Source organism: Phodopus roborovskii, unplaced genomic scaffold (genome assembly GCF_943737965.1).
Source record: "Phodopus roborovskii unplaced genomic scaffold, PHOROB, whole genome shotgun sequence".
NCBI classification, from domain to species: domain Eukaryota; kingdom Metazoa; phylum Chordata; class Mammalia; order Rodentia; family Cricetidae; genus Phodopus; species Phodopus roborovskii.
Window position 1 is genome coordinate 13,014,349 of NW_026126599.1, and position 27,884 is coordinate 13,042,232.

Genomic DNA, 27,884 nt, shown 5'->3' on the forward strand with positions numbered 1-27,884 from the left:
TGTGGGGGGTTGTTTTGGTTTCTTGATTTTTTTTTGTTTTGTTTTGTTTTGTTTTTTTTTTTTGTTTTTTTGTTTCTTGATTTTTTGAGATAGGGTTTTTCTGTGTAATGGTCCTAGCTGTCGTGGAACTCACTTTGTAGACCAGGCTGGCCTTGAACTCAGAGATCCACCTGCCTCTGTCTCTGCCTTTGGATGCTGGGATTAAAGGTGTGCACCACCACCAAAGCCCAGCTTTTGTTTTTTTTTTTTTTGTTTTTTTTTTTTTGGTTTTCTGAGACAAGTTTTCACTGTATAGTCCTGGCTATCCTGGAACTCACTCTGTAGACCAGGCTGGCCTCAAATTCAAGAGATCGGCCTACATCTGCCTCTCAAGTGCTGGGGTTAAAGGAATATACTACCACAGCCCAGCCATCTTGATTTTTTTTAATTACATTTTAAATTTATTTATGTGGTGAGGGTATGTATAGCTTGTATGTGGAGGTCAAATGATAACTTGTAGGAGACAGTTCTTGCCTTCCACCCTGTGGGCCTTTGGGCAAGTGCCTTTACCCATTGAACCACCTTGTTGGCCCTCCAACCTTACTTTTTGAGACAGTTTCTCAATGAAGCCAGAACTCACTGATTGGGCTAGACTGGCTGGCCGGTGAGCCATGGATCCTCCCGTTTTACCACCTCAAATATAGGATTATAGGTGCCTTTCCGCATGAGTGCCAGAGGTCTGAAGTCAGGTCCCCAAGCTGCTTCTGCAGCAAGCGGTTTACAGACTGGGTCACCTCTCTAACCCTGCCTGTCTCACCACAAACCTTCACCCACTAAGCCCTTTTGACAGCCCTGAACTGGATAAAGCAAAAACAGATACACTTTTAAACTGCAAGGCTTCTCAAAGCCTCCCTTTGCCTATGTGTTTGAATATCATGATAGCTGTTGTTTGAACCAAGATAGATAAATGGGCAGAAGGCCAAGACAGAGGCCAAGACAGAGGCAGAAGCAGAGAAAAGGACCGGGACCAGAGGCAAAGAAATTGGAAGAAGGAAAAAAAGAGAGAGAGAGAGAGAGATTCTGGTAGGGACAGAAAAAGAAAGGAGGACCGGAGAATGGGTTCAGCTCGTACAGGTACACCGTCCCTATACGGTGGAGAGAGAGAACCGATTCCTGCAACTTGTCCTCTGACTTCCTCGTGCACAACACAGCACGCATACACACTAAATCAGATAATTATTGTAAGGGGGTGAAGGCAAAAGAGACAGGACAGAATGAAAGGGAAAGGTACAGATGGAGACAGAGACAGGGATACAGATGGAGTGAGTTAAGATCAGAGTCGGAGAAGGGGCCAAAAGAGGCACATGGGTGAATGGAGGGGTCGGGCCAGGGTGGCGCGGACTGGTAGGGCGCAGACAAAGGCTGGACGCGCGCCGGCCCGGGTGGCCCCGGCCGGGACAAAGGCTTGGCCCGGGGGGCGGGGGCAGCGATGGCGCCTGCCGCCGAGGGCGCGGGCGAACTACAAGTCCCAGCAGCTCCCGCAGCGGCCCTCGGCCGGCCCCTCTCGCTCCCCGGGAGCGCCTGGCGCGGCCGCTGGGCCGAGGGGGCCGCCGGCGGGGCTGGCGGGCGGTGGGGTTTCCTGCAAGCCCGGGGCGGGGAGAAGCCGGCTGGCCAGCGCGGGTGCAGCCAGGCCTGGCAGGGGCGAGGGGCATCGGGTGAGTGACCCCGAGAGCGGATCGGGCCGGATTGGGGAAGGCTGGTCAAAAGGGGGAGGTGGCTGGGAAGAGCCCCCCACACTAAGAGCAGGGTGCGGGGCGCGGCTCCGGGCTACTTAGATGCGCCCCTCGCTGAGTGTGTGGTGCCTGCTCTCGAGCTGGGGCATCAAGGTGGCAGAGGCGATGGAAGGGGGGTCCCGAGAAGCTCAGGCCTAGGGCTTTTATCCCGCCATCCCCGGGACGACCCCCAAATCCCCCACAATGAGCCTGAGATTGGGATGGGTGGAGGCTCCTGCTAGTTCTGGGGTCCTGCAGTGCAGGACGCCTCCTTGCTTCAGGAGGTGATGGGGGTGTGTGTTTTCTTTCTGGAAACCAAGAGAACCCTGGGGTATTGTTCTTCCGATATGGGACTTAAGAAAGGCCTTTTACTCGTGTGTGTGTGTGTGTGTGTGTGTGTGTGTGTGTGTGTGTGTGTGTGTGTTTGTGTGTGTGTGTGTGTGTGTGTGTGTGTGTGTGTGTGTGTAGGGAGGTGTAGAATTACCTCAAGGATCCCAGGAAAAATCCCAGTTATTGTTATCTTGCACCTCCCAGTCTTGAGAGTTCCTTGTAACCCGTTTTCCCAAGAGGGTGTAATGGGGTGCACCTGCCCTCTCACCTCCCATCCAAGAGAGGGAGTTTCCATCTAAGATCGGAGTTCATGAGACTTCTTCCTTCGAAAGCAATCTAAAAGTCCCTTGTCTCCCAAAACCCTCGGAGGACACCCGGGAGTATTGCCCACTAATCTCCAACAGCCTGGCCTGGGTAGAGAAGTTGTTGGGGGGAGGGGGCCTCAGGACCCCTCTGTACAGTGTGTCCTGATTATGAGCTTGAGGCCCAGAAGGTCTCCTCGATCCCCCAAAGCCCAGCCCAACAAACAAAGAGTTCCCTCAGCCCCAAGTCAGAGCAACATTACTTTTTCCCATTCTGTCCCCACTAGCCTTTCCCCTAACACAGTCCCTATACCCTAATCATGGAATCTGTGGCTCAGGAATTCTCTTCCCTGGAGACATTCCTCCTTTCCCCTTTTCTGCCCTGCCCCCCAGTTCTTTCTGTTACCCCACAGTGCCCTAGCTATTGTTTTCACAGGCTATTCACCAAGGGGTGAAATTGTGCAATCTTCTAGCCAATTGGAAAATAGATCTATCAACTGCTTTCTCCACATTTCTGGCTGTTGAGTTCTTAGTGGCCCTGGCACCCCCTTCCCCAGGAGAGGTGCACGTATACCCTGCCCTTAATGTTGAAAACCATGTTATTTTGTAGCCCGGGCTGCCCTTGAATTGTGCAGATCTTCCAGACTTAGCACCACAAATGCTGGGATTACAGGTATATACTGAGCTGCCAGCTCAGATCTCCTCTCCTGTGTCCTCTAGCGTAGGGAATAGACATCAAAGAGCTTCTGTCTAGGAGAGAATATATCCCACCCAAGCTGTGAGGTCTAGAATTCTTCCCTGAAAGCAAACGAGGGTCCCTGCCCTTTTCACTGTGACACAGAAGGGGTACCATCTATCATTACCATCTTAGCCTTCCCTCTGCCCATTCTACTTCTGTAGGACAACCCACACACATTCCCCTCTCTACCAGGAACATCAGATCTACTATTTTCCAAGGTGGGGCAAGAATTCATGACCTCATAAGGAACAAAGAGCCCTGACTCCCTTTCCCCCAGATTAAGGGTGTCCAACCTTAGAACTGTTTCCCATAAGACTCAAGCTACCCTCCATGAGAGCTGAGAATGGGGCATGCAGGAAACCCTGGGTTTGAATTCCACTACTACATAAGCTGAATGTAGTTGTGCACAGCCTATAACTGCACTCAGGAGGCTGAGGCAGGAGGATAAGAAATTTAAGGTTATCCTTGATTACATAACAAATTGAAAGACAACCCAGGCTGCACAAGACCCTGTTTGAAAACTAAGATCTCAACATGGCCTCTTATCCCATCCAGGTTTAAGTCGAAAAGGGAGTGTGTGTCCCAGCGTGTCCCTCTATTCTAGATCCTGGCTAGGACACCAGTTAGGACTCCTCCTGTGTATAAAGACAGGGACAAAATCTGTATGTGGTTAGCAGGGACTTTTGTGTGGCATGGCCAGTCCCCTCTCCCTTTCTTCCCCAGAACCTTCCTCCACCAACCTCCTGTGCTCCTACTGCAGATTCTGGTCCAGAAGCCTCAAGCAGTTCTGCTTCTAAGATGAGGCGCTCAGTCCTGGTTAGAAACCCGGGCCACAAGAGCCTTAGGCCACTTTATGGAGACCTTCATTCAGACCCGGAAGACCTGGACCCCAGTCCCAAAGATCCAGACCCTATTTCTGAAAGCCCTGAGCCCGAGCCGGAAGACCTCAACATTGTCTCAGAAGATGGGGACGCCAGTTTTGAAGATCTGGACCCTGAAGCAGAAGAAGCTCCACGATCCATTTTGGGGAAGCCAGACTCGGGTTCCCAAGATCTGGATCCCATGTCTTCAAGTTTCGACCTTGATCCTGATGTCATTGGCCCTGTGCCCCTGGTTCTCGACCCAAGCAATGACATCCTCAGCCCGGCTGCCCCAGATGTGGATTCCCTTCCCTCTGGCTTCACTGCCACTCCTGAAATCTTGGCCACCAGCCCAGAGGTGCTTCCCGCCCCTGCCAGTCCACCTCGTCCCTTCTCCTGTCCCGATTGTGGGAGAGCCTTCCGTCGAAGCTCTGGGTTGAGCCAGCACCGACGTACCCACAGTGGAGAGAAGCCTTACCGCTGTCCCGACTGTGGCAAGTCATTCAGCCACGGCGCCACACTGGCCCAACATCGAGGCATCCACACGGGTGCAAGGCCCTACCAGTGTGCTGCCTGTGGCAAGGCCTTCGGCTGGCGGTCCACGCTACTCAAGCATCGCAGCAGCCACAGCGGGGAGAAGCCACACCACTGCCCTGTGTGTGGCAAGGCCTTCGGTCATGGCTCATTGCTGGCTCAACACCTGCGTACACATGGTGGCCCTCGTCCCCACAAGTGCCCGGTGTGTGCCAAGGGGTTTGGGCAGGGCTCTGCGCTACTTAAACATCTGCGCACCCACACTGGTGAGCGTCCCTACCCGTGCCCGCAGTGCGGCAAGGCTTTTGGGCAGAGCTCAGCGTTGCTCCAGCATCAGCGCACCCACACAGCTGAGCGTCCCTACCGCTGTCCCCACTGTGGCAAGGCCTTTGGGCAGAGCTCCAACTTGCAGCACCACCTCCGTATCCACACTGGTGAGCGTCCTTATGCCTGCCCACACTGCTCCAAGGCCTTTGGGCAGAGCTCGGCACTCCTGCAACACCTCCATGTGCATTCTGGCGAGCGCCCCTACCGTTGTCAGCTCTGTGGCAAGGCCTTTGGCCAAGCCTCCAGCCTTACCAAGCATAAGCGCGTGCATGAAGGAGCTGCAGCTGCCGCCGCTGCAGCAGCTGCTGCAGCAGCAGCTGGGCTGGGCCTCGGGCCTGGCTTGAGCCCAGTTTCTATGATGAGGCCAGGGCAGATCTCTTTCCTAGGTCCTGAAGCTGTTTCTGTGCTGGAATCTGGCCTGGGCCTCAGCTCTGGTGCCAGCTCTGCCCGAAGTCCTGACCCTACATCTGTGCTGGATTCCCTCCGAAATCCCATCCTCCAGGCCCACTCAGGATCCATCTCCAGTCCTGATCTTGTTCTATCATCTGACCCTAAGCCAGGCCATGATGCTGACCCTGATGTGGTACCCAGTCCTGACCAAGAATCTGATCCCAGTCCTAACCCTGATCTTGTCCCCAGTCCTGACCCCTACCCTAAGTCCCAAACTGATCCCTGCTCTCCCACTCATGACAGTCCCAGCCCAGCCCTTACAACTGGAGAGAGTCCCAAGTGGTTAAAGGAGGAAGGGGCATTACTGGGGCCCGATGGATAAAGGGGGCACTGGCATCTATGGTGGTTTGGGGAAAGTGTGTTATATTCATAGTAAAATCCTCCTGCCTCCTGACTGTCTTGTTGCTTGCCTTTTGTGATTTCTCCTACTGCAGGTAGGGTTGGAGGGTGTGGTTAAAGCCAGCCAGACCTGTGTAGGCACACCCTGTAGGCTTCATAGCTTCCCATACAAGGCCCCACACAGCATCTTTCCCACTCAACATGTCTTTGCTCTCCTAGGTCTGGCCACTATGGTCAGGTCACAACCTCTGTGGGTGTTTTCCAGTGCTGGAATTTCTGGCATGCTAATGTTCTTAGTGGGCTGACCATGGAAGCTACTGAAGGACATCTAAAACAATCCATTGGGTCCTTGAACTAACCTCCTTGCCCTTGAACAACACTGGAGGAGTGAAGGTCACATATTTATATTGCACATCTACGTGCTTACCAAACATCTGTTAGCCTGTGTAGCAGTGCAGGCCTGTCACCCCAACACGCAGGAGGTAGTAGCTGGAGAATTGGGAGAATGTGACTGCCACAAAAAGCTAGACTATCACTTGGTGGTTGTTGCTTTTATCTTAAAATATTTATTTTTATTTGATATGTAGAAATGTTTTGCCTGCATGTATATCTGTGTTCCATGTACATAGAGTGTCCATGCAGGCCAAAAGAGGACATTGGATCCCCTGGAACTGGAGTTATAGATGGTTATGAATCATGATCTGAGTGATGGGAATTGAACCCAGGTCCTCAGTAAGAGCAGTTAAGTACTCTTAACCACCAAGCCATCTTTTATATATTTACAAAGTATATTCATTTGTGCTTTTACCTGGTGAGCCATCTACTAGCCTGTTTGATTTTATTTGAAATTTTCATTTTTACTTCATGTGTATGAGTGTTTTGCCTGCGTGCAAGTGCATCGAGCGCATGCCTGGTGCCCAGGGTAATGCTGGGTGCCCTGGAACGGCAGCTATGGGCAGTATGAACTGCCATGTGGGTCGTGGGTCCTGGGTACTGACTCAGGATGAACAACCATCTCTTCACTTTGTTTGTTGAGATAGGGTCTCATTTTGTACCACTGGCTGGCCTGGCACTTGATGTGGTCCAGGCTTGCCTCAGGTTCCTGGATTCTGGCATCATAGCTATAAATCATCATGTCCCAATAAGCATCCAATACTGATTGAGGTCTCAGCAGGAAGCAAGACCAGTGAAGCTTGGACACTTCTAAGTTAGAAATATTTCAAAGCTAAGCATAGAGGGTAGAACATTCTACAGCATAGCAAGATTTCTGATTTAGATAGGGGGATCAATTTTCTGGAGTAGGGGGCAGGTGTGTGTGTGTGTGTGTGAGAGAGTTTCAGGGGTAGGATATCACTACTCTGTGTGTGTGTGTGTGTGTGTGTGTGTGTGTGTGTGTACACATGGAGGCAAGGGATCCAGGCTGATGTCTTCCAATTACTCTTCACCTTTTTCTTTTCATTATATGTCTATGAGTGTTTTGCTTTCAGGTAAGTGTGCACCACATCTGGTGACTTTAGAGGTCAGTATCTACTGGAACTGGAGTTATGGATGGCTGTGAGCTGCCATGTGGGTGCTGGGAATTGAACTCTAGTGGTCTGCAAGACCCAGTGCTCCTAACTGTGAACCCATCTTTCCAGCCCCTCACCTGTTTTATCCTGGAGTTCACAGACTGGTTAGGCTGGCTGGCCCCAGATCCCAGGCCCCAGAGATCCTCTCATCTCTGCCTCCCCAATGCTGGAGTACCAGGCTATAGTTTTTACATGTATTCTAAGGATCTGAATTCAGATCTTCATGCTGGCATGGCAAAGCACTTGGACCACTAAGCTCCCCACATCCATGTCTGGCCTTTGAGAAAGTATTGTTATGCTTCCCAATCTTACTGACTGCACTAGGCATCATGTCTTTTAGTGCTGAGGAGTGATCCCAGTTTATGTATGCTGAACAAGTACCCTACCAATGAGGTTACAGCCCCAGGAATGGGAAATGGTCTTGAATTTTCTCATTTAATCATTTGTACAGCTCTGAGAGGCAGGTAACTGGGTGATTCCTATTTTGCAAAGAAGAAATTTTTTGTTGTTTTTGTTTTTTCAAGACCAGGTTCCCTGGCTGTCCTGGAACTCCCTTTATAGTCCAGGCTGACCTTGAACTCAAATATCCTCCTGCCTCTGCCTGGGATTAAGGGTGTGCACCACCACACCAGGCCTGAAATTTTTAATTGATTATTAATAAGAATAAAAGGAAATAGATCACAGAGTTTAAGGTACTCTGCAAAGTTTTGAAATGATGGCTAGAAGTGCTTAGATTTAAACTCGAATTACCTGCCTTGCAGAACCTATGTTCATAACTATCGAGTCCCAAGCAAGATCACAAATGCCCTAAGGTCATAAAGAATGAATAATAGGATAAGGAGACTATTTAAGCGGGAAGTTTTCTGGTCGTTGCAAAACCACTGGAAGCCACTAGGAGGCTCTAGAAGACAGAACTTCTCTGGAGGTCCTTTAGGCAGCTCGTAGGCGAGGGGCTGTCAGTAAAAGGCAGGACTGAGGCTGTTGGAATAATGCAGAAAGGCCCGATGTCTTTGGGCTGCTAGAAAATGGCTCTATTTGGCTTAGGAAATACAGTTTGTTTGTAACCTGGTTGGAAGACAGAAAAGGTTTCTGGAAGTAGAGGGGATGATACTCTCAGCTTAGGACGTAGGGTCATTCCCGGACATCAAAGAGGGTTAACAGGTCAAGTTGTAGACACGTCACGAGGCTGACGCAAAGCCGGATCGGAACCACCCCTTGCCACACACTAGCAGCTAGCATGCCTCTCAGACCTTTTTGTTAGTCTTGCTAGTCGGTGCTAGGACCGCGCGACTGCTCTTAACCAGTGAGTCACCAGCGAGGGGGCGCATGCGCACTGCGGGGGTTGGGGGCGGATGCTCTGCCCTGGCTCGGTAGGCTGGGCCAGAATTCGTCACGTGTTCAGCTCTCTTCCCCGCTCACGTGACCGCGGCGCATGTCAGCTGATGAGAGAGGGTTTGAAGCGGCGCCGGGAGGGAGCGAGGCCGCAGTGACCGGGGCGCGCGCTCGGACCCGCCCGCGTCCTGCGCTCGCCGTGCGGCCATGGCCACCGCGGCGGGTCGGCGCGGCTCAGGTGAGCGCCGGCGGCGGCGGGAGGGCGCGCCCGGCTCCTCGACCTTGGATGGCGAGCACCCAGTCTTCCGCTCCTCAAGCCCAGTGTGGGAGAAATGGGCATTCGGCTTCTGGAACCTGGGCGGCGGGTGGGCATCAGAATCTCCGACCTTAGGCGGAGAGTTTCCACAGGTCTTAGAATCTGGGTGTCGGGTGGGTATTGACATACCTGACCTTGGGCGGTGAGCATCCAGCTTAAGGTTCTGAAGTTCAGGGAGGACTTCTCTGCGTTCCTAGGGAAGAGAGGTTGACAGGTGCCTCCTAGAACCTGGGCAGCGAATCGACAACCCCGACCTTGGGTGTTGAGCGCCCAGGTTCCCGTTCTTCAAGTCCAGTGCGGACTTCTCAGCTGCTCCCTAGGGGAAAGAATGGCAGAAGGCTCATAGATCCTGGGCGATGAGCTCCTAGTTTCCAGTTCCCCAGCGTCCCCATGGGAACCTAGGTGGTGGGTAGGTACCAACATCTCTAACCTCAGGTGGAGAGTTGTATAGTACGCAAAACCCAGGTAGTAGATGGGTACCAGTATCACTTGGCCTCAAGCAGCTCCTAGAACTGGATGGTAGTTGAACACCATCTCCCTCAACTTCTGACACTGAGCTCTCAGTTTTTCCCCCTACAGTCTGCTCCAGACTTCTTAACTGCCCTATGGAAGAGTCATGGGCAGATGGTTTTTACAGGCAGTGAGTGGACACCAGCCTTTAAAACCTCAGGCAGAGAGCTTTTTGTTGTTTTGTTGTTGTACATCCTGAAGGCCAGTAGAAACTTAGTTGCCTTATTACAGAGAGGTAGATTGTCTCTTGAACTTGGACTGTGGGTGGACCTTAAGCTTCTCCAGCTTCAGAGAGCAAGACTCCTGATAACCCCAGCCTTCACCTCACTTTTGCTGGGATTATATTCATGTGTCACCATGGATGGCTTTGTTATTCTGGAGCATTTCCTTCCAAGTTGTATGTGACCTATGAGTGTTGCCTTCCCCGGCCTAGTCTCTGCTCAGAGTTTGTAGGCACAGGCAGGCAGCAGCTCCACAGCTAGCTTCTCCCATTAGGATAGTGTTTGAAACCCAAAGATTTTGTTAGTAGTGGGTTTGTTTTGTTTGGCATCAGTGGCTTATTCTGTAGGATAGACATGAACCTGGTTTGAGACAGTCTTTCCGTGTAGCCCTGACAGTCCTGGAACTCTGAGATCTTCCATCCTCTGCTTCCGGAATGCAGTTGTGCACTATCACACAAGACTTAAAATGTGCTATCCTCCTTCCTGAGCCTCTGAGTACTGGGATTACAGGCCTAAACAAGTCTTCCTCCTCCTCTGCGGCTTCTTCCTTCTGAATTGAACCTAGGCAGACACACTACCACTGAGCTGTGTCCCCAGCTGTAGCCAAAGTTCCAATTGCTCAGTTTTCTGGAACTCCGTAACTTTCACATAAGTCCCAAGGCAGCTTCACTTCTACCAGCCGGTGTCCAAATGTTCGGCTTCCCTAAATGCAGACAGGAAGCGAGTTAGAAGGATGGCCTCCGTGAATCTAGGGAACTGATTGGATTGCAGCTCCCCAAGCCGGTGCAGTCTTGCCTTCCTAAACTGAGACCATATGCTTCCAGTTTCATGATTCCAGGCCCATCATGGGGAAACCTGGGGTGAAATCTCATGCACTGTGTACTGGTTGCAGACACTCACGTGGGAATCCTGCTGGCACCGGTAATGCCTGGGATGGGTTAGCTGTGCTCTTAGCCTGCCTCTGGCTTTCCTCCCTACTAGCTTGTAAACAAGCTCACCTAGACAAAACAGTGAGGAGCCAGGTTCAGAACTGAGGAACCACAGGTTGTACATGGGCCAGCTTCATCCTGACAGCTTTAGGGCTGAAAGAATGGCTCACAGATACAGCACTTGGATAGCATGTACAAGCAATTCCATCCCTAGCACCACAAATAAAATACAGGTTTCATCAGGCCTGGCTGTGTGTGCCTTTAATCCCAGCACTCGGGCCCAAGAGGCAAAGACAGGTAGATCTCTGTGAGTTCAAGCCAGCCAGTGACCAGTGACAGCTTGTCTTTTTTTTTTTTTTTTTTTTAAATATGGAATGCCTAACAAATTTGCATGTCATCCTTGTGCAGGTCCCATGCTAATCTTCTCTGTATCGTATTTGTGCTGCCGAAGGGAGCATGACACCCTGTGTTAAGTGGGGGGGGGGGTCTACATATCTTTGTCAGGTAGAGGGACAATGCCAAGGAGCAGAAAGAAGCATGCCTGTAATCCCAGCATTTGGGAAGTGGAGGCACGAGAATCAGCATTTAAGGCCATCTTCAATTCTAATGAGTTTGAAACCACCTGCACTAGATCTGTTTGGTTTTGGTTCTTTTGTTTGTTTGGTTTTGGTTTTGGAGACTGTGTAGCCCAGGCTGCCCTGGAACTCACTTATAGACCAGGCTGGCCTCAAACTCACAGAGATCCACCTGCCTCTGCCACCACCACCAGGCTATATCTTTTTGTTGCTGTTCATTTGTTTTGTTTTTTCTTTAGAGAGAGTATGAGGAAGACTGACCAAGGCTTGAAAGGTCTTCCAGTGGAGGTAATTAGGCTGTTAGAGACAATTCTAGGCTACCAGGTACCAGGACTGGCTGGGACTCTAGCAGTTGCTACCACCTGGGAATTTTGTTCTTGTGTTCAGAGTTGGCTCTTCCACACTGGCCTCCAACTCACAGCTGTCCCTGCCTCCAGCCCAACTCTCAAGTATTTGCATTGCAGGTGTGAGCACTGGGCTATGACCTAGCTATGCTCAGACCTAGCTATGCACTGAAGAATGGGCTCTTCCCTGATGGATCTGGCAGGATTCTCAAAGCAGTTTCAGAATCTCAGCCTTAGGGATAGATGGCTTTAATTTCCGCTTTCTGGAAGAATTGGGGAGGTGGACTGGGGCTGGAATTTGACTTTTGGCATCACCCTGAAGGGTGATGAAGTGAGTTAGTTGGCTGCAGAGGACAACCTGTAGGAGTTGATCCTCTCCTTCCACCATGTGGGCCCCAGGGATTGAACTCAGGTCGTCAGGTTTGGCAGCAAGCACCTTTACCTACTTAGTGAGTCACCTTGCCAGCCCATGTTGGGCTTCTTCTGAGTCAGGCTCTAACCCAAGTTGGCCTGTGTTTCCGTATGTAGCTCAGGCAAACCTTGAACTTCCACCTCTGAGTGCTGGGTTTACAGACATGAATCATTATATCAGCTTTTATTATTGTTAGAGCCAGACCGGTAGCCTGGCATGGGCTGGTTTCTAGTGGGGTCAAAGGTTATTCTTGGGGGATTTGTCCTGAGAACACTGGAATGTGGGCTCTGTTCTATGCTAATTCCTTGTAGGTTAGAATTGGATTAAGTGTGTGGGCCTTGCCAAATCCTCCAAGAAGCCAGCCCAGCCCAAGCTGGTCCTTCTTCCCCCAAACCCACAAGAAGACTAGTAGATTTTTCTGGCTAGCTGCAGTCCAGGCTCTGAGGTAAAGGCTGTCTGAGGATTTAGTTCTCAGTTTATGGAGGGTGATGGTTGTTGCTTCATTTGTAAGATGAGGTTGAGGCTCAGTGAGGAGATTAAATTTAGATCGTCAAGCTTGGTAGCAAACACCTTCACTCTCTGAGCCATTTTACTGTCCACCTGCCCTCCCTCACCCTTTCTTTCTCCTTGAGACAGAATCCCAGGCTGAGGAAGGCTTTGAACTCCTGATCCTCCTGACTAGGGTTATAGGCATATGGAATGCCAGGGTACTTTTTCTTTCTCTCACGGAGTGGCCAATGCTGGCCTAGAACTTGTAATCCTTCTCTGCCTCAATTTGCCAGTGTTGGGATTATAAGTTTGTGCCTTCTCCCCTTCCTTCCTCTGTCCTCTCCACTTGCCCTTCCTTTCTTACCAGGCTCTCGTGTAACTCAGGCTGGCTGCATACTTACTGTATAGCCAGAGATGGATTTGATCTCCTGATCCCTCTGCTTCTAGCTCCCGAGAGCTGGGGTCTGGAATGTGCACTACCATGCTCAATTTCTTTTATGTGGGATCAGACTCAGAGCTTCCTGCATTCTAAGCAAGCACTCTCCCAACTGAGCTATATCCCAACCCTGGGTTTTCCTTCTTTTTAAAATATTCCTTATGACACTCCTTTATTGTGTTTGTGTGCACTTGTGCATGAGTATGTGGGTTCTCTCCTTCCACCATGTGGATTCAGAGGATCAAACGCAGGTTGTCAGGCTTGATGACAAACATCTTACTTGTTGAGCCATCTTGCAGGTTCAAACTGTAGTTTTTCTTCTACATGCATCCTTGCATGTAGGATTGGTGAGACTTGCTGGGGAAGGAAGCAGAGGGTATTGTCTATCCCTGATCTTCTACCATCTTTTCCCGTTCTTTTAGAGACTGAGCGACTGCTGACCCCCAATCCTGGGTATGGCTCCCAGGTGGGAACTTCACCAGCCCCAACAACCCCCCCAGAAGAGGAAGACCTCCGCCGCCGCCTCAAGTACTTCTTTATGAGCCCCTGTGACAAGTTCCGGGCCAAAGGCCGTAAGCCTTGCAAGCTTATGCTGCAGGTGGTCAAGATCTTGGTGGTCACTGTGCAGGTAAGACCAGCCAGGGAGGGTTGTGCGAAATGCCACCATGGCCTCTTGCTGTCACAGACAACAATGACAGTGGCATTACCAGTTAGGAAAGAGTCTAAGATTTGTGCTCAACAATTCCCTATAGCTTCCCAGAAGCACTGGCCACACTCTTCCCTGCACTGTATACCCAAATGCCCTTGATGCTTACACAGGATAAGAGTTGTGTAAAGTCCCCCCGTGGCTGAGCACTGGGTAGATGGCATTTGAACCCCACCGATCTGATGCTATTCTGATCTCTTCTGATCTCAGCAAAAGTAGATCACAGAGTAGACCAGTGGTACCTATCCTGGAGGCTTGAGTCAGTTGGTAAACATACACTGACCATTCACTAGCACCCACTTTGTGCTGTGCACTGGGGATGTTTTGATTTGATGGATGTATCATGGAATTTAAGGAGTGGGGAGTGAAGAGGGCCATGTTGCTCAAGGCAAAAAAGGAAAAGTACAAGGAGCTGGTGTGTAGGCTGGTTTTTATGTGACTTGACACAAGCTAGAGTCAGTGGATAGGAGGGAACCCCAATTAGAAAAGGCATCCATAATATCTAGTTGTAAATAAGCCTGTTAGGCAATTTCTTAATTCATGATCAATGAGGGAGTGCCTAGCCCACTGGGTGATTCTTTACCTGGAATGGTGGTCCTGGGTTCTATAAGAGGCAGGCTGAGAAAGCCATGTGGGGCAAGCCAGTAAGCAGCACCCTCCATGGCCTCTGAATCAGCTCCTGCCTCCAGATTCCTGCTCTGTTTGAGTTCCTGCTCTGTCTTCTTCAGTGGTGAACTGATATGTGAAAGTGTAAGCTAAACAAACCTTTTCCTCCCCAGGTTGCTTTTGGTCATGGTGTTTCATCACAGTTATAACCCTAAAGCAGCTGGGAATGTGGTAGAATGCTTGGCTGGCATGCATGAAACCCTAGGATTTATCCCCAGTACTGCACAAACCAGGTGTGGTAGACACCTGTCCCCAGCTCGGGAGATAGAGCCAGCAGGATCGGGGGTCAGGGCTATCTTTGACTGAATAACAAGTTACAGGCTACCCCCCTGCAGTGCTAACTATGGCCTTGTCTCACCCCAGGGGACATCTCTTGGATTCTCTTTTTTCTTCTTGCTGAGTTGTACTTTCAGGGTCAACCTCTGGCTTTATTTTGCCAGCTCATTCTCTTTGGGCTCAGCAACCAGCTGGTGGTGACATTCCGGGAAGAAAACACTATTGCCTTCCGACATCTCTTCCTGCTGGGCTACTCTGATGGGGCAGATGACACCTTTGCTGCCTACACACGAGAACAGCTCTACCAAGCCATCTTCTATGCTGTGGACCAGGTATAGTGAGCAGGTGTGAGAGGGTTGGGGGAGTACTGTACAGAACAGGTGGGGCTGACAGGCCCTTCTTCTCTACCCACAGTACCTGATACTGCCTGACATATCTCTGGGCCGGTATGCCTATGTCCGTGGTGGGGGTGGCCCTTGGGCCAATGGCTCGGCTCTGGCTCTCTGCCAGCGGTACTACCACCGTGGCCATGTGGACCCAGCCAATGATACCTTTGACATTGACCCAAGGGTAGTCACTGGTGAGTAGCCAGGTCAAGGCCTAACTCTGGGGAGTTTAGGTTTCCAGGATTAAAACCTGACCTCTGGGCTAGAGATCTCAGCAATACAAGAGCCCGCTTAGAATCCCCCAGTGAGGGGCTAAAGGCGAGGTTGTGGGAAATAAAGGAAAATAGAGAAATGGGAAAAAAAAAGACCTAAAATCCCAATCTTGTCAGCTGTCTGTCTGTGCGATCAATTGAATTTGACAGATGCAGCATGCTTAGTGGAGTGCATATCACAGGGAGAGCCAGGCATTTTTTTTAATATCATCTATTCACTGAGCTTTAGAGGGCCTCGGAATGCTGTGGTCGCTGTAGAGCATGAGGTAGATCATGGTTTGGGTGGAGGCGGCTAAAGGTGAGGTGCGAAGGGAAGGGCTGGAGGTGTAGCTCTGGTGGACTCTGGCCCAGCACATGAATTCTAGGCTTGACCCCTAGTGCTGGAAAAGGGCAATAAAGCATGAAGTGTGAGCTGAGAGAGTGAAGGAAACCTGACAGGACCATGGGAGACTGGCCTGGGCCTCTCCTGCTCCCTGAGTTCTTTCCCTGACTACCTGTCCTTAGACTGTATCCAGGTGGACCCTCCTGACAGACCCCCAGACATCCCCAGTGAGGACTTGGATCTCTTGGACAGCAGCACCAGTTACAAGAACCTCACGCTTAAATTCCACAAGTATTGCCCTTTTCTTTTGAAGGGGCTGATTCCTTGAGGGGTCCAAGGGTCCCACTGAGGGTGGGGTGGGTGGAGGTGGCAAGTCCAGACTTGTGGATCTGAAGCCACTTTCATGGAGTCGGTGGGGGCGAGGCCAGCACGCAGTGACCTGAAGCAGCTGAGTAAGCTGTGCCCCCCCCCCCCCCCGCTCTGGCTGCAAAGTCAGTCCAGTATAGGAGCGACTGACATTGCACCCCTGCCGCTCACCCAAGCCTCCCCCAACAGGCTGATCAACGTCACCATCCACTTCCAGCTGAAGACGATTAACCTGCAGAGCCTCATCAACAATGAGATCCCAGACTGTTACACCTTCAGTGTGCTGGTGAGCAGACGGGTAGCCCTCCAGACTCCCTGGTTAAGGGCCATCAGAGGAACATTCACCTGAGATGCTGTGAGAGTGATGGGGTAGAGCCTAGGACCTTGACCATCAGTCATGGGGGCTGGGAGTTGCTGTTGGGGCTGCTCAGGCTTACTCTGCCCTTACCCGTTCAGATCACGTTTGACAATAAAGCGCACAGTGGGCGAATCCCTATCCGCCTGGAGACCCAGACCCACATCCAGGAGTGTAAACATCCCAGTGTCTCCAGACATGGTAAACCCTCCTACCCTCAGACCCTTTACCACCCCAAGAACAGCCCTGACCCTCCCTGCCGAGTGTTTCCTGAGCCTCCTATAGTACTTTCCATGCCTTACCTGTGAGCATCAGTGTCGATCATGCACCTTGTCCTTCCTGGGAGTGTCCTAGGCCCAGTCAAGTCTATCACAAGGATCCAGGCCTGTGATCCCATTTACTAAGAAGGTTGATGAAGGAGGTTCACATACTCAAAATCTGCCTGGACTGCTGGGTTACAGAGTGAGGTCAAAGGCAGCCTGGAGACCTTAAAACAAAAAGTAAAATGATGGCTGGGGGTGTAGCCCAGTGGTATAATGGTAGCCTAGCATACTCAAGGCTTTAGGTTTCATCTCCAGCACTGAAAATAAATATATAATTAAGTAAATATTTTCCTATACTCACAGCGTAAGGATTAGGAATTGAAGGTCATCCTTGTCTACATAGTAAATTCCAGGTTACACTAGGCTATGCAAGACCCTGTCTTAAAATAAAACAAAATGGGCTGGAAATGTAGCTCAGTAGCAGAGTAATTCCTAGCAGATATGAGGCCCTATGTTCAATTCTCAGTGCTTTGAAAGCTTTTAGTTTTCCTGTAATCCTAGTAGTCTAGAGGCTGAATTCAAGACCAGCCTTGGCTGCATAAGTAAGTTTGAGGTCAGCCTGGGATATATAAGATCCTGTCTTTGAGACAAACAACAAAACAAAACAGGGTAGGGATATATTTTAGTAGTTAACTGGAAAACTGTGCTCTGTACCAATGTTCATCAGGGATTTTGACACTCCATGATAGGGAACCTCTGAGTTTAACCCTCTAAACCAGATGAGTACACCCTCACCCTCTCCTCCAGGACTCTTCCCCTGGTCCAGCCCTTAGCTCCCGCCTCTTATCCTGCAGGAGACAACAGCTTCCGGCTTCTATTTGATGTGATGGTCATCCTCACCTGCTCCCTGTCTTTCTTGTTGTGTGCCCGCTCACTGCTACGTGGCTTCCTGCTGCAGAACGTGAGGCCCTGGTGTCACGAGCGCTGGTGCCCGCCTTGCCCAGCCCTGGGGCTGGGGTGGGGGTAATGGCCTAGTGGTTTCTAGACAGACCCTCACCTGGGCTCCTCCCTTAGGAGTTTGTTGCATTCATGTGGCGTCGGCGGGGTCGGGAAATCAGCCTGTGGGAACGGCTCGAGTTCATCAATGGCTGGTATATCCTGTTGGTTACCAGTGATGTGCTTACCATCTCCGGGACTGTCATGAAGATCGGCATTGAGGCAAAGGTATGAGTCTTGCCAGTGCCCTGCTCTAGGGACCCTGTATCTCTCTCCCTTTTTTTGTTTGTTTGTTTGTTTGTTTGTTTTTTGTTTGTTTGCTTGTTTGTTTTGTATTTTGCCTGTTTGGGGACCACTTCCCTATCTAGGTAGAGTATGCCTATGGGTTGCTCCCTCACTCTTTCCCTCAGAACCTAGCCAGCTATGATGTCTGCAGCATCCTCTTGGGTACCTCCACTCTGCTCGTCTGGGTTGGTGTCATCCGCTACCTGACCTTTTTCCACAAGTACAACGTGAGTCTCTTGCCCCTGAGCTGCCCCAGGGTATTATCTGCTCCAGGCCTCTCAAATGAACCCAAGCACACAAAGCAGTCACTAATTCCTGCCAATCTGTGACCCACCACAAGCCTCTTTATTCTTCCTTTATTTACTTTTTTACTTATTTTTTAAGTTTTTGAGACAGGGTTTCTCTGTGTAGCCCTGGCTGTCCTAGAACTCTCTGTAGACCAGGCTGGCCTAGAACTCACAGAGATCTGCTTGCCTCTGCCTCTTGAATGATGAGATTAAAGGTGAGCACCACCACCTCTCAGCTTATTTTTTAGTTTTAGTTTTTGATTTTTCAAGACAGAGTTTCTCTATCTAGCCCTGGCTATTTTATAATTTGGCCTTAAACTTAAGATATTTGCCTGCCTCTGCCTCCCTGAGTGCTGGGATTAAAGGCATGCACCACTGTTGCCCACCTTTTAAATTTTTTTTAAAAGATAAGATCTTGTATAGCCCAGTCTGGTCTTGCTACGTAGCTCAGGATGACCTTGAACTCCTGATCTTCCTGCTTTCCACCTCCCAAGTGCTAGAATGACAACTATATGCCATTCTGCTTGGTTTTATGTAGTGCCAGGGGTCAAACTCAAGGCCCTGTGCATACTAGGCCCTCTCCAAACCACAAATCTCTTTCTTATACCCACCTACCACAGACACACTCATCTTTGTACCTTGGCAGGACCACGGGAGCCTATCCATACCTGTCCATCCAGCTGAGTCCAGCTGTGGTATGTCCTAGGCTCCTCCCAGGTGGGTCCTGCCCTATCTAAACTCTCAGCAGCCCCTCTGGCCACATTGGTGAGGTCCCCCCTGCCATCTGAGAGGCTAGTTAGATTGTGGCCATTGCCTTCACTGTGGTCCCCTTACCCCTCTGCAGATCCTGATTGCCACTCTTCGTGTGGCACTGCCCAGTGTCATGCGTTTCTGCTGCTGTGTGGCTGTCATCTACCTAGGCTATTGCTTCTGTGGCTGGATTGTCCTGGGACCTTATCACGTGAAGGTATGGGCTGCAGATGTTTGTGAAAGGGCCCCAGGCTCCCACACCCCTCCCAACCTCTGGTCTCTTAGTTGTTGACCTGATGACCTGAAAGACCCAGTTTGACCTCTGGTCTACAGACTTTCAGGTTTCATTTTTTCATTTGTGCAAGTAAATGTGCTCATGTGTGTGAGTGCATGTATACATGTACTATGCGTGTATGTACACGTATGGGGAAGCCAGGGATCAGCTTTTGCTGTCATTTCTAAAAAGTTATTCACCCAATAGTTTTGTTTTGGAGGCAAGGCTTCACAGTGTAGCCCTGACTATTCTGGAACTCACCATATAATCCAGGCTAGCCTCAGACTCCCAGACATGCATCCATCTTCTCCCAGAATGTTGGGATTAAAGGCATGTGTCATTCATGTCCAGCCACACCTTGGTTTTTCTTTTGAGACAGAGATTAATTGGCCTGTAGCCTATGATCAGGATCATTATCTGGCCTCTGAGCCCCAAGCAATGCTCCTGGCTTGTACATCCCTAGTGCTGGGATAACAGGCACACTTCCACACCTGGCTTTTTCTGTAGGTGCTGGGGATCAAACTTGGGATCTCATGCTTTACCAGCTGAGCCACCTCCTGTGCCTTATAACAGTTTTGCATTCTGTGCCTCTGACCCTCAATGATCCTGATATTGACCCTGTGACTTGGTCATTCTTGTGGTCACTGATGGCTTGACTTGAGTTACTAACAAACAGTCCCTGGCTGTATGATCTTTCTGTTAAATCTGTAAACTTGCCATTGATATGATGACCCTTTGATAGGTCAAGCGGCCAGTCATTCTGCCCACTGACCCCTGGTGAGCCTGACTACCCCCAGTCATACCTACTCTTCCCCCACCTCATTGCCCACAGTTCCGCTCGCTGTCCATGGTTTCCGAGTGTCTATTTTCGCTCATCAACGGGGACGACATGTTTGTGACATTCGCAGCCATGCAGGCCCAGCAGGGTCGCAGTAGCCTGGTGTGGCTCTTCTCCCAGCTCTACCTCTACTCCTTCATCAGCCTCTTCATCTACATGGTGCTGAGTCTCTTCATCGCACTCATCACCGGCGCCTACGACACCATCAAGGTCAGCCACCGTTACCCTCCTCCCCAGGAACCCTGTTTCCCTCTCCCCTCCCATGAACATTTTCAGCCTGAGTCCCAAGGGCTGCCTGGAGTTGTCCTGGGGTCACAGCAGATGGAACAGCAAAGACCCAGAGGCTTTATGAAGTTCAACGAGAGAACGAGCTGGAACTGGGGTTGAGGGTACTTAGGGTCATTCTGAAAGAGAAGCCTAGGACATACCATAGGTGCTTTCAGCTGGATGGGCAGGAAAGGACAGCTTCTTGCAGTCCTGCTGGGGAACCAGAAGGTGCATTTTATGTATTATCTCTGTGTGTGCACGCACACACATGCACACATCCACATACACACATTTCTTGTTACATGTGTGGAGGTTAGAGGACAGCCTGCTAGAATTGGTTCTCCCCTTTCACCACATGGACCATAGACCCAGACTAGAGTGCCTTCACCTCCTGAGCCATCTCACTGGTCTCCTCCCTCTCCCATATGATCCTTTTAAAACACTTATTTATTTGGGGTAGCAGTATTTGGAGGAAAGAAAACAATTTGTGGAAGTCAGTTCTCTCTTTCACCGTGTGGAGTCATCAGGTTTGGTGGCGAATACTTTTACTTACTCTCTGAACCATCTTATAGGCCTGTTAAGATCTTCTTTCCTTGGAGGATGACCTTGAACTTCTTTCTTTCTGCTTCCACACCCTGAGTGCTGGGCTTCTAGGTGGATGTTTACTACCTCATGAAGTGTATGCAGTGCTGGGAGTGGCTTCCTGAAGGCTCTGCAATCATTTCTCCCAAGCTTATGCGCTTTTCCCACCTACATCAGGGTCCTTCTGGAATCTTCTGTGCTTCTTTCATACCTATTACTGGTAGCTAGCAACCCATGTACTAGTCATACTTCCCACTAGCCCTAGAGGGACAATGACCACTTGGTACTCAGTGTGCTCCACACTCCTTAAGACATGTTTGCTGAGTGTGAATCCTGTGTCCCTGCCACCCTGATTGTGTTCTTGTCCTTCTCTCATTCAGCCTCCCACAGCGTGCAGGAAACTGCTTTTTATTAGCACCCTATAAGGCACAGGAGCTACACACACACACAGACAGCAGATATACCTAAGTATCCTAGATGGCTGCTTAGAGCATCCCCCTCATCTCCTAAGAATTCTAGATTGGGGAGATGGGAGTCCAAGAGAGAATGTATTTGTAGACAAGCAGATTCAAAGACCTGGCAGCTGGAAAGGGCTTGGAGAAGTAGTAGTGGTCCAGAAGCCATGGGAAGACTTTCCTGGGACTCTGCTTCATTTTGTCACTGGTAGCAGCTGTGTGCTCTGTGCATGCTTTCCTACATGGATTATCTATAGCTATCCCATGGGTATATTACTGTCACCCAGGCCCCAACTGGAGCACTCAGATATCACACACATGCAGCACACTTGGATGTAGTTCAGACCTGTGTGTTACCTTGTTCCAGCTCGTAAGATAGATTGCTAAATACCCAGTCTAGGCTCCTGGTCTGCAGCAGAGGGCACTATACCAATAAACCTGAGACCTTTGGTGACAGCCAGAGATGAGAAAGGGGTCTACAGTGAAGCAAGCCATAAGGCAAGGGTCCAGAAGTGAGACCTAGGGTGGTCCCATCAGACAAACAGTGGGACACCCAGTTGACTGGCCCTTAAGAGCTTTGGAGGTCAGGACCAGCTTTCATGCCGGGTTCCTGGGGTTGTCTCTCCCCAGCACCCGGGAGGCACTGGCACAGAAAAGAGCGAGCTCCAGACCTACATCGAACAGTGCCAGGATAGTCCCACATCTGGCAAGTTCCGTCGTGGAAGTGGCTCGGCTTGCAGTCTGCTCTGCTGCTGTGGAAGGTTGGAGCCCAGGTCTGGGTTGTGAATTGATAGAGCCTAGGGGAAGGAGTGTGTGCCAGAGAGCTCTGATGTCCCTTCTTCCCACTTCTCTTCCAGGGACTCCTCAGAGGACCATTCGCTGCTGGTAAACTGATTCCAAGATGATCGCCACTAGACTTTATCCCCTCTACTCCTGGGACCCCAGCTTATTTATTTTTAGCATTTGCTTTTAGGAGGGCTGGAGAGAGGGCTCAGTGGTCAAGAGCACTGCCTGCTCTTCCAAAGGTCCTGAGTTCAATTCCCACAACCACATGATGGCTCACACCATCTGTAATGAGATCTGGTGCCCTCTACTGGCCTGCAGGGATGCATGCCGGCAGAACACTATATACGTAATAAATACATCTTTAAAAAAAGAATTTGCTTTTAAAGATCTGCTTCTGACAGGCCTAGTGAGGGCTCGGGCTGGTCGAATCAGACACTGGGGAAGGGAGGGTTTGTGGGGTGACTGTTAAATAAAAGGGAACATAAACGTGATGATCTAATTTGTAGTGTGCGTGGGGGGGGGGGCAGTCCTTACACCACAACTCAGCGCCTTTAAGAGACTGCCACACTCGGAATGGCTGGCGCAGTGCGACCTTCCAAGCATGGCGGGAGGCGGAGCTGGGGCGTGCCCTGCAGTGGAATAATTTAAAGGTGCCGCGTCTGCGGCAGCGGTCGAAAAACTGGGGGTGTTGACCAGCGCTGGCTGGACACTGGTTGCAGCTCCTGGGTGATCCGAATTTCCTTCGACCAAGCAAGGGCGTTCCTTCGAGGACCGTTAGAGAGCTTCTGCTTTGCCCCGAATCGATTTGTCCTCTGATTCCGGGTAGGTCCCGACTTTCTGATGCTCTCACCCCACCCCCATTCCTGAGTTCCTTGCCCCGGTGTTTCCGCTTCGATAGCCAGGTGCGTCTGTTTGTACGGAAGGGGATTAGTCGATTTAACAATTTTCAGGTAGCATCTCAGGGCTCTGCGATCCCCCTAAATTTCCATTAATAGTCTAAGGTATCAAAAAAAATATATCTCCAGCGTCCTAGAAGAATCCCGGTAGCATTCCATCTTCCCTTAGTATCTTCCAGGAAGCTCAGGTGCTCTCCCCAACATGTAGACTTTTCGTTAGTAGTTAATATACCTCCAGATCTCTCAGTAACTTTCCAGTGCGCCGCCCCCCTCCTAATCTCCCCCAATTCCGGCGTCCCTGGTTACATCTCCTGTATCATTCCAATTATCCCAGGGATGCTCCACACTGTAGCTTTCCTGTTTCGTGACAGTTAAATCTGAAAGCTTAAACCTATAACACTTTGGCAGCTCATCCCACCCCAAGGACATTAGGGCCTCTTTTCCAAGACAATCCACGGCAGTTCTCAACGCCCCAGCTTCCAGCTTCCTTGATAGGGCAGGCTTGAGTCAGGAGCCCAGAGTCCAGTTGTCGCTTAGTCCTGGTTTTTCCTCGAGTGGGACATCAAGTCTTTACCGGGTGTAGGAGGGCGTCCAGCTTGAGGATTGGTTAATCAAGACGAGTCAGATCTACGGAAAGCTAAAGCCAAAGAAGGAACCACTTTCAGAAGAGACCAAGGCCTAAGGCACCTGTCAGGAACTGTTGACTGTGGGTGCTAGGACCACTACCGGTTGGCAATAGGGTGCAGGTGAATAACGTTGGGGTGTCTGATCGGTCTTATTGTGTAAGTGAAGAGGGTCAGACAAGGAGCTGGGGCAAGTTTTTCCCTTAGATCGGGTCTGGGAGGTCCATTCGCCCCCATCCCTCTGTCCAGCAGCACCCTGTCTAGCCGCTCCCATCCCAACTCTGGCGAATGGAGAAGTCATCCAGGCCAAAGGTATCTAGGGGGTGTGGCTTGTGAGAAGGGGGGGGAAGAGCCTGTGGTCGGGGCTGGGTAGGCTTGATTGACGGCTCGCTCTGGTCCCTTCTACTCCTCAATTTCCAGGACTGCAGGCTATCAGATCTGCTACCTAGTCCGCAACAACCAATGGAGGCGCCACTGCAAACCGGAATGGTAAGGGTTGGGGAATTTGTGCTCCGGACTACAACTCCCGGCGGGCTTGCTGTGCGCCGCGCGATTCTCTCTTCGAGAATGTATGTGCAGGCGAAACTACGTTTCCCGGCATGCATCGCGGGACACCTAGCCTCAGGGAAGAGTCAGTCGCTCCCCCCGTAGGGGGGATGGGAAGGGAACTGGCAGTGACCCATTCTGCAGATGGGGACACCGAGTCATGAGCTGAACACGACCTCCTCCGGGGCAGAGGTGATTCGAAAGGCCCTGGAGGAGGGCTTAGCGAAACGGATATGCGTTGCCCAGCCTGTGCCGTTCGTTCCGCAGGTGCTGGGCGTGATGATCGGAGCCGGAGTGGCGGTGCTGGTCACCGCTGTGCTCATCCTCTTGGTGGTGCGGAGGCTGCGGGTGCAGAGTGAGGATTCGAAGGGCCCCTCTGGGGGAAGGCTGTAGGGATGGAGGGGGAGCTGCAATACCCGGAGACGCCAAGTGGCAGGGGTGGGAAACTTGCTGGAGCTCAAAGCATCGTCCCTTCCCTTCCACCTACCCCCAGAAACTCCAGCTCCGGAAGGCCCCCGGTATCGGTTCCGGAAGCGGGACAAAGTGCTTTTCTATGGCCGGAAGATTATGCGGAAAGTGAGTTCCAGGACCTCCTGCTGGCATGGCTACCACCCTTTTCCTATTTACATTTACTAGTGGACACCTCTGCCTTTGTTAAGGTCCTCTTGGATGCCCTTCCTCTTTTTCTAATTGGCCTCATATTCTTAATTCTCCAGGTGTCACAGTCCACTTCCTCCCTGGTGGACACATCGGTGTCCACCACTTCTCGGCCCCGCATGAAGAAGAAATTGAAGATGCTCAACATTGCCAAGAAGTAAGGCTGACACTGGGTATAATATCAAGTGCTGGACCTCATCATAATATCACACCTGTACCTCAGAGTTGTTTAACATATGGTCTGTCTTGGGATGTCCCTCATCAGAGGACTGTCCCAAGTCTCTCACTCGGCAAGATTGTCTCAGAGTTCTGCTATCCCAGACATGATGCTTATGGTGTGGGAATACCTGTGGCTGGAGTCTTGTCTCAATAATGTTCCCTGTCCCTGAAGGCTATCTGCCATATTTAGGTGTCTACATCTGGTGCCTTGCCATATTAGAGAGTTTATTCAAGGTGTCATATTGCAGTTATCTCAGAAGTTTGCATGGCTAGCCAGAGGGGCTTTTTCATGATTCTGTTCTCCAGGGACATCATTCTACCCATACAGGAGAGCATCTCTCTTGAGTTGTCTATGTTGTATAGTTCTTTTCCCCTGGGAGCTATCTTACCGTGTGTGTGTGTGTGTGTGTGTGTGTGTGTGTGTGTGTGTGTGTGTGTGTGGTTTGCTTGGGTTTGGTGTGTTTTTGGGGACAAGGTCTCATTTAGCCCAGGCTGACCTGGAACTTTGTAGGTAGTCAAGACTGATGTGGACTCCTGGTTTCCTTTTGTGTTGGGATTATAGGTATGTGTCACTGTGACTAGTTTATATGATCGAAGAAATGAAACTCAAGCTTTGTGCATGCCTAGCAAGCTCTCTACCAACTAAGCCACATCCTCATTCATTCATTCATTCGTTTTTTTCAGCAAGCATTCTGCCACTGAGCTATACCCTTAACCCCTACTTTACTTAAAATTTTTATTATTTAAAATTTATTTATTATGTGTGTGTTTATATGTAGAAGTGCACATATCATAGCATGTATATAGCAATTGGTTGTCTCCTTCCACCATGTGAATCTCAGGGATTGAACTCAGGTTGTAAGGCTTAGCAGAGAGTCCCTTTGCCCATGAGCCATCTTGCTGGCCTTCCTTTTCGGTTTTATTGAGCTCATTTAATTTGCTTTGTGGTGCACAATATCAAACTCAGAGACTCAGCACGCTAGGCAAGCATTTTTACCAGTGAGCCAACTCAAATCCTATACTTTTTTTGAAGACAAGTTATCCAGGTTGGCCTTGAATTTTCTCTGTAGCCCAAGCAGGCCTTGACCATGTGATCCTCAGTCTCTGCCTGGTGAGTAACTGGAATGACAGGCCTGTGCCAATCACGTTTGCCTTCTTCAAGAATTCCTTTGTGGGCCAGTAAGATGGCACAGTGTGTAAAGGCACTTGCTGCCCACTCTGAAGACATGAGCTCCATTCCTGGAGCCCACATGGGGCAAGGAGGGAACTGACTAGTGCAAGTTGTCCTCTGACCTCCACATACATGGATGAATAGATAAACAAATATAAGTAAAAACGTTTAAGGAAATAATTCCTTTTCGTTAGAAACATAGGGCGGTAGTAGCTCCCACCTTTAATCCCAGCACTTGGGAGGTAAAGGCAGATGGATCTCTGTGAGTTTGAGGCCAGTCTGGTCTACAAAGTGAGTTCCAGGACAGCCAGGGTTACAAAGAGAAACCCTGCCTCAAAAAACCAAAAAAGAAAAGAAACATAGGAAGATTATCTCAGGTGTTTGTCGGTGTCTTTGAGAAGGCTCTTTCAGAGATCTGGGATCTTTTTGCACCAGAAGCTCTACCAGAAGATCTTTCTCAAGGATGTATTTAATACCAGGGGCTATCCTTGAACTATATGACAAACCATGGTATTACAGGGCTTTCTGTGATTTTGGTAGAAGGGCTGTATGTGTCTAGTTTGTTGTGATCAGGCTGGGAAAATGGCTTGTGTTGGTAAAGTACCTGCCTTGCAAGCATCAGTATCTGTGTCTGATCCTCAGGATACACATTAAAAAAAAAAAAAAAAAAAAAAAAAAAAGCAAGGCTGGGCATGGTAGCTTACTTGTCATCTCAGCCCTGGGGAAGTAGACACAGGCAGGTCCCTGGGTCTCCCTGACTGGCCAGCACAATGTGCTTGGTAAGTTCCACCTGACTGAGAGATCCTGTGTCAAACAAATATGGTGGCTAACATCTGAGGAGCAACAACTGAGGTTGTCTTCTGGCCTACATGTGCATGCATGCACACACGCATACACACACACACCTTAGCAAAAGTGTATCCAGTTTTTCTGCACCATGGATTATCTGTGGTAATCACATAATGGTAAGAAGCTACCCCGGTGCCTTGGTGAGTTCAAGACAATTATCTCAGAACTGTGATAGAAGACTTCTGTCAGAGTCTGGTATGGTGTGGTGTACACCTGCCGTCTCTATACGCAAGAGGTGGAAACGGAAAATGGCAGGTCAAGGTCAGCGTCGGCTCCTTAGCCAAGTCTGGAGCCAGCTTGGGCTACATGAGACACTGTCTAAAAGTGCCAACAAAACAGAAAGAATTCTATCTGGGATTCTCCATATCAATGAATTTAGCTTGTATGAGAGGGTCTGTCTCATCTGTTGTGCTAGTAAAGGGGCCTGCCTCACAGCCACAGTGACTCACAGGACTTTCCCCCAAGTTCTTAGCACAACTGCTGTAACTGAATTCTTGACCCTGGAGGAGGGCTAGCTCAGGCATCAGTCTCCATCAGAAAAGCTACAGTGGGGTTCATTACAACCTAAGAGAATGCTCTCTCATGGACCTTTTATTTTTCTTGTTCTTTTGTTTTATTTTTTTCTTCCCTTCTCTTTTGCTTTTCTGCCTTTTCTTTTTAATTAATTAATTGAGTATATAGGTATGTGTGATGTATGTATTGTGTGTGGGTGCACAGAAGAGAATATCAGTGGCTCTTTGCCTTATTCCCTTGAGACAGGGTTTCTCACTAAACTTGCAGCTCATGCCTTTGGCTAGACTGGCTTGCCAGGGAGCCTAGAGATCTGCCTGTCTCTGTTGCCACCTACACTGAGGTTTCAGGCACCTGAATTCATGATCCTCCTTGGCTTTTTATGTGGTGTCAGGCACTAAACTCAGATTCTCATGCTTGTACAACAAGTACTCTCCAAGGAGCCATCTCCCAGGCCCCTTGCTTCCTAAAAAACAAAACAACAACCCCAAGGATCTTTACAGAGAGCAGAAGTCTG

The 27,884-nt window shown here is 50.1% G+C and overlaps 2 protein-coding genes and 1 pseudogene across 10 annotated transcripts in view; 2 read left to right on the forward strand and 1 right to left on the reverse strand.

Moving 5' to 3' along the window:
* The first annotated feature begins 1,453 nt into the window (after positions 1 to 1,453).
* Positions 1,454 to 22,223, forward strand: Mcoln1 (mucolipin TRP cation channel 1). 4 transcript variants are annotated; one of them, XM_051205354.1, is made up of 15 exons: positions 8,676 to 8,770; positions 11,323 to 11,547; positions 13,187 to 13,392; positions 14,577 to 14,744; positions 14,827 to 14,992; positions 15,575 to 15,683; positions 15,948 to 16,044; positions 16,215 to 16,314; positions 17,231 to 17,337; positions 17,451 to 17,600; positions 17,783 to 17,884; positions 18,789 to 18,911; positions 19,801 to 20,016; positions 21,741 to 21,871; positions 21,968 to 22,217. In XM_051205354.1, the coding sequence occupies exons 3-15, from the start codon at positions 13,303 to 13,305 to the stop codon at positions 22,002 to 22,004; spliced, it is 1,596 nt and encodes a 531-aa protein (XP_051061311.1). In that variant the 5' UTR covers positions 8,676 to 8,770; positions 11,323 to 11,547; positions 13,187 to 13,302; the 3' UTR covers positions 22,005 to 22,217. The 4 variants fall into 4 exon arrangements, with proteins under 4 accessions (XP_051061309.1, XP_051061308.1, XP_051061310.1 ...); XM_051205352.1 differs by lacking the exons at positions 8,676 to 8,770; positions 11,323 to 11,547 and adding an exon at positions 1,454 to 1,694 and having other exon boundaries at positions 21,968 to 22,223; XM_051205353.1 differs by lacking the exon at positions 11,323 to 11,547 and having other exon boundaries at positions 8,615 to 8,770; positions 21,968 to 22,219.
* Positions 10,872 to 10,964, reverse strand: LOC127237362 (uncharacterized; annotated as a pseudogene).
* A 311-nt stretch (positions 22,224 to 22,534) lies between the features above and the next one.
* The window catches only part of Pnpla6 (patatin like phospholipase domain containing 6), a 34,082-nt gene continuing 28,732 nt past the window's right edge, over positions 22,535 to 27,884 (forward strand). The window contains exons 1-6 of one of the 6 annotated variants that reach the window (XM_051205340.1): positions 22,535 to 22,718; positions 23,665 to 23,727; positions 23,836 to 23,904; positions 24,229 to 24,316; positions 24,455 to 24,537; positions 24,678 to 24,775. In XM_051205340.1, the coding sequence (XP_051061297.1) occupies positions 23,704 to 23,727; positions 23,836 to 23,904; positions 24,229 to 24,316; positions 24,455 to 24,537; positions 24,678 to 24,775 (362 nt within the window). In that variant the 5' untranslated portion in view covers positions 22,535 to 22,718; positions 23,665 to 23,703. Of the gene's footprint in view, positions 22,719 to 23,664; positions 23,728 to 23,835; positions 23,905 to 24,023; positions 24,317 to 24,454; positions 24,538 to 24,677; positions 24,776 to 27,884 lie in introns of those variants that run through there. The other 5 variants (XM_051205337.1, XM_051205338.1, XM_051205339.1 and 2 more) reach the window with 5 other exon arrangements.

Coding starts and splice junctions, on each gene's coding strand:
- Mcoln1 (XM_051205351.1), top strand. CDS start 1,469: ATGGCGCCTGCCGCCGAGGGCGCGGGCGAACTACAAGTCCCAGCAGCT. Junction 1,695..3,882: donor GCAGGGGCGAGGGGCATCGG/GTGAGTGACCCC, acceptor CTCCTACTGCAG/ATTCTGGTCCAGAAGCCTCA.